This window comes from Leuresthes tenuis, unplaced genomic scaffold (assembly GCF_036924035.1).
Source record: "Leuresthes tenuis unplaced genomic scaffold, fLeuTen1.0.hap1 SCAF_11, whole genome shotgun sequence".
NCBI lineage: Eukaryota > Metazoa > Chordata > Actinopteri > Atheriniformes > Atherinopsidae > Leuresthes > Leuresthes tenuis.
Window position 1 is genome coordinate 21,292,990 of NW_027325365.1, and position 13,134 is coordinate 21,306,123.

At 42.0% G+C, this 13,134-nt stretch overlaps 1 protein-coding gene across 1 annotated transcript in view; it reads left to right on the plus strand.

Moving 5' to 3' along the window:
- The first annotated feature begins 1,146 nt into the window (after nt 1-1,146).
- The window catches only part of gria1a (glutamate receptor, ionotropic, AMPA 1a), a 76,715-nt gene continuing 64,727 nt past the window's right edge, over nt 1,147-13,134 (plus strand). The window contains 2 exon segments of the mRNA XM_072396056.1: nt 1,147-1,538; nt 1,682-1,816. Coding sequence (XP_072252157.1) covers nt 1,451-1,538; nt 1,682-1,816 — 223 coding nt within the window. The 5' untranslated portion in view covers nt 1,147-1,450.

Genomic DNA, 13,134 nt, shown 5'->3' on the forward strand with positions numbered 1-13,134 from the left:
GCCACATGATCTGGATCAGCATAAAGAGTTTGGCTTTTTCTAGCAGTGTTGTAGTGATACAAATTTGACCTTTTAGAGGCACTTTAAAGACTGATCATGCAAGGTTGGTTGGAAAAACTGCTATGGTTGCCTGAATTAGAAATATGGGGAAACACAGTTCAGTCCGTTAACTTTGGAGTGAGAGAGAAAAAAAAGTTCCTCAAACTCCACCTACTCACTTTGTCAGAAATGTTTGCTAGAAAATTGGAAAACAATTAGAAAGGTTTTTTTTCTCTTTTTTTTCTTGTTATAATTTAGTGTTTAGCAGTTTTGCTAATGAATCACAAATTTGATCATATATTCACCATATATCGACCCACATCCATTGTTATTACAGTAGTTAATATCAACAGCAAGTTTAAGTACAGTGCACATATGCCTGGCAAGTAATGCTAAATTTTTCTTAACCGTTCATCGACTTTGTTCCTTTAATCTTTATTTAAACAAATCCAATGTTAAATCATCTAATCTTAAACCCCTTAATGTTCATAATCAGTTTTTACAATGATCCACTAAATCCAATATTCATCTTCTTGTTTTCAATAAAGCCTGCTTGAAATCCCTCTAAATCACAGCAGGCGCACAGGACTGCACTTATGGAATACACATATCCTAGTACAGAAAAATAATCTCCTCCAAAAACACTGAGGAAACAGTTGGAAATACACAGTGAATATTTACTTTTTTGGAGCACAGTGAAATGAACAGCCTGTATGAAATGCCGTGCGCTTCCTGAGGGACCTAACCTGTGTGCGCGCGCTCTGGGGGCGCACACTGCAAAAAAAAAAAAAAGAAAAAGTATAATAATCATCCCGCAGGACATTAAACATTTAATGAGTGAGGAATGTCCATTTTCTTTCTCAGACGTGAAATCTTCCAGTGGGATGAGGTACCGTCACGCGTTTGTTTTGCAAACAGCCTTTTTCATACAAATCTACCGTATCCTTTATGAGAACTATATATTCAGCCTTTTTGCAGTAACACTTTTCCCGATGTATTTATTAAAAGAGAGATTACTTCCACCCCCCTACTTTACAAACAAGAAACAAGTGAATCCATCTCGCCGGCTTTATTTGCCGGGGGAAATAATCTCAAATTCTCATTAAGGCTCAACAGTTTTTCAAGACGGGGCGCATTTTTTACAGCGCGGCTCCTGCTGAAGTCATCCTCGTTCAGCAGTAGCGAACGACAGTAGAGCATCAGCAGAGAGAGGGAAAAGAGGAGAGAGGAAAGGTGCCTCCTCTCGCCATTGCAATAATTGCTTCGCTGTTGAATCGGTGTCGGTGCTAATGCTGCTCTAACGGGAGGCTGCAGTAGCGGAGGAGAGAAGCGGGGGGAATTTGACTTCTCACACGGACAGACCTATGCTCGGATTTCGGCTCTTTTTCCCTTCGCTAATGCCAAAGGAAATATGCAGCGAAGCTTCACCATCCTCTACACCAGTTTACTGGGGATGTGCTTGGGTTCGAGCTCAAGTTTCCCAAGTAACATCAACATAGGTGAGCATGGCGCGTACGCATCAGATCTTCTTATTTAAAAAAAATTAAAATAAAAAATAATAAACTTGAGCCTGTGTTGCTTTGTGTGCACTCAAACCTGATTTGTGCCTAATATGAACTCCCGATTCTTTGCTGCTCAACAGGAGGATTGTTCCCCACCGATTCGCACGAATATGAGGTGTTTCGTTTCGCTCTCTCTCATCACCAGGACATCCCCAAACTGGTGCCGCAGGTGGATATGGTCAAAATGGGGAATAGCTTCTCCATGACATACGCCTGTAAGTATTATCTCACTAGAAAAATGATTGTTATCGCTGGTAATTGCCCTGTTCTGCTTGCTCACCCGTCCCCCCTCTATTCAGCCTGTTGGACTTTGTAGGCAGCGCCTGGAACTCCATGGGCAGGGGGGAAAAAGCCAGTTTAGGCTATAATCGCTGCTATCATAGACCTGCTGCAAAGCCAGTGTGTTGGTAGGTTGTCTTATTAACTGTTGCGTGGGACCGCGAAGGACTTATTTTCCTCTGCATGACTGCAGCCTTATTTGCTCTCAGTGGAGAAGCAAAGGGGATTGAAAAAAACAGCCCCTGCAGCAGCGGAAGAACCCTACTGTCATAAAACATGAGGTTTTACAGCATTTCAAAACGGCAGACACGGATCCAAGTGCGTTTGCCCCCTTCTTTAGCGAGGTAGTAAACAAAGAGGCAGAGTTCAGATCAGGGCTCACAGGCGATGCGAACAAAACGACTCCAAATGCCTTGCTAATTAGCAATCAGATTATAATTTTCTGAAAAAAACCTCTATTTCACCTTATGCATGCGAAAAAAAGAACAAAGGCTTTCAACTTCTGTGACCTCAGTTTGATCTTACAGATTGGATCAGAATCCTTATAAAAACAGATATTCCTGAGGGTGTTTCTATTGATTCATAGATTAATGTTTGTGGCAGGATTTCAGAATAGGAGCATGTTAGCAGAGGAATTAAAGGGTTATTGGCCAGCTTCTGGACAAAGCTGAGGGGATGTCACTCTCCTGTGGGTGATAATGTGTGTCATTATGCCAGTCCAATGATAGGTCCAAGTCTGAGTTTTGCAAAAGAGATGTCAGTCTGGATAGCTTCTTCTTTGTTAACCCTGCACTTATCCGTCCTCTGGATTTGGAGAAGATTCTGTCTCCCTTGAGGCTTTTCAGCCATCTTTTTTTTTCTCGTTCCATCGTCGACTCACACTCACTTTACTGAAGTTGCGCACTTCCATGAGAAATCCTTTGACAGCTGAACCTGTTTGTCTCCGCCTGGTGTGTGTGCCTCAGTGTCGGACATTGCATTACTACTCTCAGTCTTTGCATTGCCACTTTGGTGGTTGTTAGTCCATTTCCAGTCACGCGCAGGCCGTGGGTGATATCTCCAAAGAGAGAAAGAAAAAAACCTATGTTTTCAGAAAGACACTCAGTGCAAGCGTAATTACATTCTCACTCAGGTTTATAATGTAATGTGGTTGCAACATTTCTCTGCGAGTCAGTTGTGAGTGTTGAACTGACTGGATTGGAAATAAAGCAACAGCACTTCAGAAGATTTATAGATATTCAGTGTTGGCTTTTGCTGAATGCTGCAAACTACGTCTAAAAAGAAATTCACCCTTATTTGCTAGAGTGCAGCGCAGATATATATTTTCAAGCATAATGCTGCTGCCTCTACATAAAACCACAGGCTTTATGAATGCCATCTTTTCCAAATATGTTTTTGAAGGTGCTGCACAAAGCCTGTGTGGTCCTGAGCCTCCACCTCGACCACCACTCACCCCGCCCCTCAGCCATTTAGGCCAAAGAGCCTGGTAGAGCTGTGTAATTAAATGTAAACACACCCAAGATGCCCTCATTAGTGAGACAGTCCTCTGCTGAGAACAGAGTGTGACGTGAATGTGTAGGGCAGGCAGCTGAATGTTTGCAGGAATTTCTCGTTTGGATCAAACACTGAGCCTGTGGCAGCAGGGAGGCAGGTGGTGGAGGTGATGGTGGTGGTGATAGTGGGGTGCATTAATGTTTTTGTTACTGCGTGCAGCCTCTGGGGAGTCAGCATCACAGCAGACGGTTAAAGACCAACTCAAATGGCAAACGTGCAGCCTGTTGTGCTTCCCACATTTTTCTCTGTCTCTTTATTAAATTACGATGTACAGTTTGCTTTCAAAAGCTACGCAAAAGTGTGTGATATTTTCTGTCTGAATGAACAATTAATGCCTTAAATAACTTGTTCTAATTGTTGTCAGGGGACTTCTTGAAATGGGTTATTTGAACAAGGATCACGTCCAGTATTCAGGTTTTCTAAGAGCTTCACAAAAACACAACACGACACGCAGATTTTCCTCCCTACTCTCTCCATCTAGTCACCCCCTCAACCTTCCATGTGCAATTTGACATCTTTTCTCTTTTTCCTCATGTCAGCCGCAATCACGGCTGTCCATGGGTATGATTGTGGGTTGTAGTAAGAGCATGTCAGAAAGATTCAAAGCAGAGGGAGATGACGAAAATGAAAATGACACCTCGTCCTGCTGTGTGTCACTTGTTCTAAAAGAGTATTTGGTTGTGGAGGCTATAGAGATGTGCATGTAAAGGAAAAGGAAGGGCTCCGGGGCTTGCTTATAGTGAGTCAGATGAGCAATGCAGCCTATTCCTGGGTGTCTATTTAGCACGCCTGTGCAGAAGAGTGTGTGTTCCTGCATCTTGGTGCCCATTTTGTGTGGGATGTCTTGAGTGAGTGACAGTTCACCTCTGTAAGCGTGTGAGTGTGGGAATGTGCCCGGGGCTCTTGGGGGTCCATGAGTGTGAAAAGCAGCAGGGTGAATGGGCCCTTGTGCACAGGAATGAATGGAGCTCCGGATGAGGGTGATACTCATCAGCTGGCTCTTATGACCAGCCACTTCCTCAGAAACAAGTCCGCCCACTACACACACACCACACACACACACACACAAACACACGCATATGCAATAACACGCTTACTGGCACCTGCCTTAAAGACCAGGAGAAGGCAGGCTGGTGGAGAATTGGTGGGCAGGGTTTTGTGTGTGACTATGTGGAAGGAGTGGGGGGTTAACTAGAGCAGAGGTGAAAGAGAGGACGATGCAGAGAGATAAACCATGTTCGATAAAAACAATGAAGGGTTTGTTTTTGTTGTCATCCACCGTGGCTCATTTTTTTACGTGTGCCTTTGTTTTCACATTGTCAGTGAGAAGACTTGCAGGTAATGCTGTTTGTACAAGTAGAATATTAGTCACCATTCCCTGAAGTTAGATTTTACATTACCATAATCTGCAATTGACTTGGTTTATGATACGGACATCACTGATTCACTAGCTTTATGTCAAAGCCTGCAGGCTCACTCCTATATGATCTACTTTTCTCTTTGATGTCATCTGTGCAGTGAGAGCTTTGCTCTTGCTTGGGCTCTCCGCTGAATATTGCAATAATGTTCATGTCAGATTGTGGAATTTGTAATTTGATGTACATTTAGCTTTGTGAATCACTAAGTCGCCTTTGATTCTGTGTCCATCCTTAAGACAAACCTCTCATTAAGACTCATTAGGACTCATAGAAAAGGCGATTTCTGTTGTCACAGTGATATTGGCAGGAGTAGTTCTTTGAATGTGTGAAGGTCAGTTAAAGAGGACTGGGGTGAAGATCTACGAGGCAACATCGATCAATGAACTGAGCTTTGCACATAGGACCTACCCAGCTGATCAATAGGTCACAGATGGGGGTAGGGGTTGGGATGGGGGATGCTTTCCCACACATAAAGGACACGCGTAAATTGCCACCAAATGACGGGATGTATGCAGGTCTATGTCAGAGACACCGTATACAGGCAGAGGCAAGACCAGGATATAGTCGAGCATTGGTGGTAAATCAAGTCCTGTACTGTTGGAAGTACACTTAAATTTCAGAAAGGTTTCCTGTCAATACTGAGTATAAATACAGCAGCAACTATACCTACATGCCATTGAATATTTTTATTGGTGACAGTGGAAGATGTATGGCTGTTGTCACGTTTGCCCTAATAACATGCAGTAGTGCCACACGCTGCAAAGCAACAGGTTGTCATCGAACTAATCAGGGAATGCTGAGTTATTTGTAACATATCATGCGAGCTGCACAGTCATGACTGTGTCAAAAAGAAATGAAACATGGAAGCACTGTCGGCACCGTTGTGAAAAACAACATATTGGCTTGTGTGGTTTTGGGCATGCAATCATTCTGCATCTACAGTGTCCCGGCAAAATGATATTGCAGGGGGAACCTGATTTGGTGGGTAAAAATGAAAGAACATCCACGTTCAACAGCAAATGTCTTTGAAAATCTCGGTGACCATTTACTAAAAGGACCAAACATCCCAGATAGCAGTCATTTTGGTCTATTCTGGCCTATTTTTTACACTTATGGGCCAGATGAGGCTTAAATGTCATAAATTTGCTTTGACCTGTGATACAGCAATTGTTCTGAGGAATGGCATGGCCCAAAAGCCCCAAAGAAAATGTAGATGTGGGCCATGTCTGGTGGATATATGGCTGAGTTTAGGCACGCACACCTAATCTTAATGAGTCAGTGTCAGCGTCAGTGAGTCATTAAAGGCCAACCGTGCCAAAGAAAACTGCAGATGTGTGACTTGTTTGGGCAGAACGTCCTTTGCTATCTGGGATTTGGCAGTGATATTTCACAGTCCAATTGTTTGTCAAAATATGCCATCTTCGGTGTGTAGGTTGTCAGCTCGGAGGTTGTTTCCTTCAGTGTAGAGGACTGAAAATAGTAATCATAGACGTTAATGTCATGTAAGTGAAACTCTTGTCACATCCAGATGATGTCTTTTTCTACAACGACGCACATGCAATGAGTTTATGGGATTGTTGCAAACAAAGGGCATCAGAGGAAGTGACTAAAAGTCAAAAAGGGCAAAAACAGAAGTCGGTATAAATCAACGTAATTTAACCTGTTTGACTGTAAAAACTTGTAAAATCAAAATTGCATAAACCGTTTGCCCCTTCAAAAACAGATCTTTGTTAGGTGCCTGCAAAACTGTAACTTGAGATGCGAGGCTGAAAAGAGAAGAACACGCAAACGTCACACCAGGTCTATGCATTGCTCCATCCTGTCTTTGTGGCTTGATCATTATCACTCCTTTTTTTGTTAATGAATTACATCGACGTCAGCCATTTATTCAGTTTATGCCATGAGCCTTTGGAAGTGATTTGTATGTTTAGTTGCAGGGATAGGATTTGCTTTAATTTGGTCATTTTCCTCCTGTGATCACTAAAAGGTATGAAAGAATTTTTGGTCACCCTGACCTCCATAGTAGGAAACTATTATAGCGCATGGTATAGCATATACTGTGCTAAAACTTCAGCTTTTCTTTTCAGCTCCCATTAAACTCCATTTTAGCAGTGTAACTTAATGAGTTAAGCGCACTGTTTTCTGTTTTCATTATAATATTATAACTTTCATTATAACATGCCATAAAACAATTAAAATTGAACCATCCTTTAACATGCATGACAAAACACATGCTGTTACGTTGATCTGGCTCAGGTTTTCCTCATCAGTGTGCATGTTTGTGTGATTGCGCTGTAAAATTTGCGATACCACACATGCGCGCGCACACACACAATAGTCAACAAGAGACAGAGCTGGAGCAGATGCATTTAATGTATTATTCAGTGCAGCACATCCAAAGCTATCACTCCACTGACTTATAAGCATAAATACGTAATAAAAACCTATCAGAAAAAAGAGAATGGAACTGACTCTGTTAACCACTTCATATTTATATATATACAGTTGTTTTACGACACCCTTTTTCACTGCAAAGAACACACAAAAACAGAGTAACTCAGTTGGGGTGACAGCATTAAGTGGAGAGGATGGGGAGGGATGGAGGCCAGTCTGCCATTTTAGACCCCATGGTTGGTGTCAGTGAGGCTCTGGGGTGTTGTATTCTATTGTTTAGCCACTGTGTCAGTCACTAAGGTACAGCTTCGGTGACTGACTTCCACAGTGCATGCATTTATGTTCCGAAGAATTTCTGAGTGTACCATTTGTTATAGAAAATGACAGACAAATAGGGGATCACTGCTCCCTCTGGGCTGTTTGGGACATGACTGTTGTTTGTTGAGGAGCAAACGAGAATGAGGTGGAAAGAAAAGCCAAAAAATAAAATAAAATTGATGGAAACTCTCTTGGGTTCGATTCCAGCAGGTGTTGGTTTGATGAATGCAAAAGCTTGGATTTTTTTTTTCTTTTTTCCCTGACAGATACCTGGGGATAGGGAATGGCCCATAGCAATCAATGTAGATCAGCCAAAACTGCTCCCCATGCCGCTGAGTTATAGAGTGTGAAGCAGAAGAGAGATGGAGATTGTTTCAGTGTGCACCCTGTGTGCTTTTGTTCCTTTGTAGAATAATGGTAGAGGGAATGCGCATATTGGGCAGGAGGGAAGGAAGAGAGAAGAGAAAACAAGCAACCTGCCATAATCTCCTGACTATCATTCAGCCATCTTCTGCAAACCATTTTTCATCTTAAAGTAACTCCAATGGCCATCCAGTGCCTCAAGGTTTGGGAATTCTGGTTTGAGGACAAGAAACCTATCTTAATCACACATCTGATTCAGCCCATAAACACACACAGCACACACGTGTGCGCGCACACACATTATTGACGCCTGTGTCCGCTCTTGTTTCTGTTTGTCCTCCTTGTTATTTTTCTATGCATGAATCGTCCTCTGTATGCATACAAACTCAATGAGTGTTTAAGACAAAAATCTGCCGTCTCTTGAGGAAGCTGCAGCTGGGACTTGGAGGTCTGAGCTGAGACGTGTGGGGCTGGCAATTAGAAAACAATGTATTCTGAGATGAGGACCAGGATTTGTGCTGGAGGGTGGAGGGACGAACGTCTGATGATGGCAGCTGTCGTGTTTTTTGCAACAAAGACAGAAGCGGAGTCCCTCTTTTGTCACACAGCACATCTTGGAAGCTCCTGTGTACTTTAATGAGGAGCAATGCCTACAAGCATATAAAACAATGTGACATTGTGCAACTGCTCTTATGATGACAGCACGAGGCTGTTGTTGTCATCGGAACGCTCGCACAGATGCTTACTGTACTAAACGACTGACCTGCTTTGTTGTCACACCCTCAACAGTTTCTGAAAGTGGCAAACAAGACAACACAGAACAAAACAGAGAAACAAATGGATTAGTGCACAATTATACAACACATTGAGTTATTGCTACATGAGCCCATACAAGCAAATCTTTCTTTTTTTTATAATTTGCGTGTGAAGCAAACTTACATTTAGCTTCAGCAATTTGGAAGTCATATTGATTATAACACAACTTATTCTTTTAAATAACTTGCTTCAGTGTGCATTAGTGCACAGTATGTACCGTATATAAATGCATGTGTTACGTACTGTACACTATGTATATGGATGGTGTAAAGAGGTCTCCATCTTGCACAACAACAATGCCCGTTCCTTTTTTTTTCTTCCCCCATGCCAGTGGCCTCTGAATTTTTATGTACCAAAACCTGGAATGACCTTTTTTGGAGAAAACACCTTGGGAACGAGACAAACAATCTTTGCCTCTATTGCAGCTCCTGGAAATGCAGAGTCCCACCGTCCAATTTGAATTTAATAACAACATTTTAATCCAATCATGCAATATGACCTTGAAAACATTATAAAGAATCTCAGATCCTCAACTTGCCATCTGGACATTTTACCAACAATCTTTTTCAAGAGGATTTCCAACTGACCTCCAGGATATTGTTAACACATCCCTTCTGTAAGATGTTATTCTACAGGCTCTTAGAAGAGCAGTTATCATGCCACTATATAAAAATAACTTTTTTACCCATTTAGGTAAAATATGTGAAAAAGCTTATTTTTTTCTGACCGTTTATGTTCAATTAATAAATCCATTTAAACGCTGACAAAGGCAACGTTTCTATCTCATTGTTACTGGATCTTATTGTTGCATTTGATACAGTCGATCAGAACGTATTGCTCCACTGAATGGAAAACAGCACTAAACTGGTTTGACTCTTACTTAAAAGACATTAACTACTTTGTGTCCGATATGCTCCCACTGGCTCAGTTAATGCAGAGCAATACAGTTATGACACACAAATCTGCTTCACTATATGGCCTGAGGATTATAATCCTTTACCAACACTTATTACAGGCCTCAAATAAATAAACAATTAGATGTTAGATGTCTTTAGAGCTAAGTTCAAATCTGTGCTCAACTCCCACCTGTAACGTTAAAAACCACAAACCAAGCCAGAAATCTGGGTGTTATTATGCACTCAGACCTAAACTTCAACAGCCATATCAAGGCGGTTATGAAGTCAGCCGGCCATCACCTGAAGAATACTTCCAGGGTTAAAGGACTAGAGTGATTTAGAAAAGCTGGTCCAAGCATTAGTCCTCAGTAGTCTTGATTACTGTAACAGTGTATTGAATGGTCTGCCTAAAAGTTTGATCGGACAGCTGCTGCCGCTCTTAGTCCTCACTAAGACCACTGAAGATTCTGAAATACTGCTGCAGGTTTATAAAGCTGACTTTGTTGTGTTGTACTTTCTAACTTTTTCTGCAAGCGATCATATTATGAGTACGTGTACTTTTTCTTTTTTATGTGTTTTGGGGATTTTATGAGACAACATAGGGTTATAAAATCAGGATATTAGCGGAGCAGTAGCTTGCCCGGAAGATAGGTCAACAATGTAGAGTGAAATGGCTCCATTTCACTGGGTGTTTTGTCCTCGCTTCTATGTCTAACAACAGCAACACAAAATTGTGTGAATTAGAGCTGCTTGTCGCAGGTTTAGTTCGATGGCCACTTTCCTCTGCAAGCATCCATATGGACGTATATGTCTTGTCTTTTCGTGTCATGGCAGTGTGAGTTAGGTTAACTGAAAATTGTAATGATTTAAGGTCTTGCCTTGCATTAATTCTTTACAGATTTGCTTGGGTTATTGGTTTGCAAGGGCTGAAAAATAGACCATTTCTGCCTATTTCAAAAACGTGGTTCACACTGTTTGTAGATATTGACTGCCTTATGAGTTAACAGACATAATTTACTGCAATAATCCATTACAAGCTTGCTCTATTGTTTTGGGTTTTTTTTGCTGAGTCGGTCAAATGATTGATTCGATTTTTCACTTCCTGTTATGCTGAATTGAATATCTTTGGGTTTGAACTTTTAGTTGATCAAATAAGCCTTTTGGTGGGGAACTTGTAAAACTTTGTGTTAAATGATTGATATTTCGAATAGATTCCAGTAGCAATAGTTTCTTTCTACCTGCTTTATTTAGTTCCAATATCAAAAATAAGAAACTGCAAGGGCCATTCAAGGTTTTTGTGAATTGTGTTGAATTCTAGAACAAAGACTCTGATTTCTTTGTAGAACAGTTAGAAACTGTTAAAAGTAATTTTTAATCTGTACAAAGGTACCGAAGCAATTATCATGTACGTTGCGTGTTTGGCTCTTCTTGCTCTGCATATCCACCTCCATCACGTCTTCTGTCTGAGAAATAAAAGTGTGCGAGTGGGACCATCCCCCTGCACCTGTCGCCACTGATACGCAGATGGGGAGATAATTGCGAAGGGATGATTGTTAAGGAGATAATTGGAGTTTCCATACCCCCTGACAGGAGCTGGTCTGGGCTGTGTTTCTGACCCGTTGCCCAGGTAAGCATTTATTCAGCAGGAGGCAGGGCTCCGCAGCAGAGCAGATTGGAAACGTGGCGAGAAACAGTAAGGAGGAGAGACAATGGCATAGCATGAGAGACACAAGGATGGAAAGAGAGATGTTCCGAGCTGAGGGGAGTGCTCTCACACCCTCGATTACCCATTTAATGAGGCGATGTGGTGCCATTGTTTTATTACTTAGAGGAAATGGAAGAGATCTAGATTTCACGGTGTGGTCTCTGTGTTTCCCACTGCTAGGCTGGCATCTGCTGTCTTTGTTCCCAGCATTCTCTCTATCATCTCCCCTCACAGGCACTAATGCTTTTGTTTCTCCACGTTCTGTCTGTCATCACCTGCATGTTCAAGACTCACTTGCTGTTTGGCTCTTTCTCATTAACCTTCCATTAGCCTCTGTTCACCTAATGAAATCTTTTAGGAGTATCCAAAAGTCCCCAGTTTACAGACTAAGCTGTTTGGTTGGTCAGCTGCACTCACAACTTCCATTCCCCTGCAAATAAAGCAAGAATTGAGTGTATCATTCCTGACTTTATTTCCTTGTTTCCTGCATCTTTGCCTCATCTATTACTTTTTCTCTTTTGTCTACTTTTCCTCCCTTCCCTTCCCTCTTTTTTTTTTTTTTTGCTGCCACAAACTCCAGAAACAACGGTGACATAAATACATTTTTATTGCTCTTGCACTGACAGTAAATCTCTCTTGAGCTTGTGGAGCTAAAGCTGTTTATACCAGGGAACAGCAAGCCCTCTTCCCTAGAGCGCAACACTCCATGGGGCATATGGGTACGTTACAGAGATTGGAAGGCAGTGAGGCAAAGCCCACCCTCTTGGAAAAAAAAATCATCAAAACAGGTTTTCTTTTTTTGTTTTTTTTTATCATTTCTTGACTCAGTATCTGCACCCTCTCTTGAATCTGCACGGATGAAATAATCTCTTCTCGCTACATTAACACATTATCACTTGACGTGTTGGTTGGCACGAATAATTCTTTGCAGGAGATCCCAGAGAAAACTGCTCACACAGTAAAAGCCTCCTACACAGTCCTGTGTGGAGACTTTCATGCAGATCCTGTTTGGGGCTGCGTTTCGGTTCCCTGGTTCCCTGTCCTCTGCACAGAAGGAGATTGATTGCGCTGTGTGAGTCACGCTGTGTTGGAGGGCCCACAGACTAGGCCTCCCCCACCCATCACCTGAGGGAGTCTTCACAAGCACAAGCTATGTGTGTGAGGTGGTGTCTTGTCAAAAACATTGAGAGGGGGGTTGAGGTGGGTGTATGGAGCATCTGTACCCTTAGAATAAGAGCTAGTTCTAAGCGGTTATATGTATGCATGCGGGATGAGTGAACTAGTTATTGACTTCTTTTGCTCAGCCTTTCATTAACATAGCTGATTAGCTCTCTAGAAGATGGATGGGACCAGTGGGACAAGAACAAGCTCTCTGATTTTTATTACACGCATTATCTGGCAGTTATTAGCCATGGGTGGCTGAGTGGAGGATAACTGTGTGCGTCTTCTAGTGTCTGGTGTCACATGTGTTTATCTCTCCTCAGTGTGCACCGTGGTTGATTGAGTGACCTTTCACCCTTCTGAGGTGGTGTATATTACCGCCTGATGTGACGGCAATCACCCTGCTGCTGTCATCACTGTCATCTTTCAAAAGGAGATTGTGGGAGCTAAATGCAGAGAGCTTGCAGTTGCATACCAACCAGCTGAGTGAAACATCTGTATACTGCAACCAGACTAGTATAGGATTTTGGAGACTGACACTGAAAAAAAGATGAGGAAACAATAAAATGCAAATCTCAAAATCAGAATTGTACATTGAGTATCATCTAGTTGTTTACCATTTGACTTTC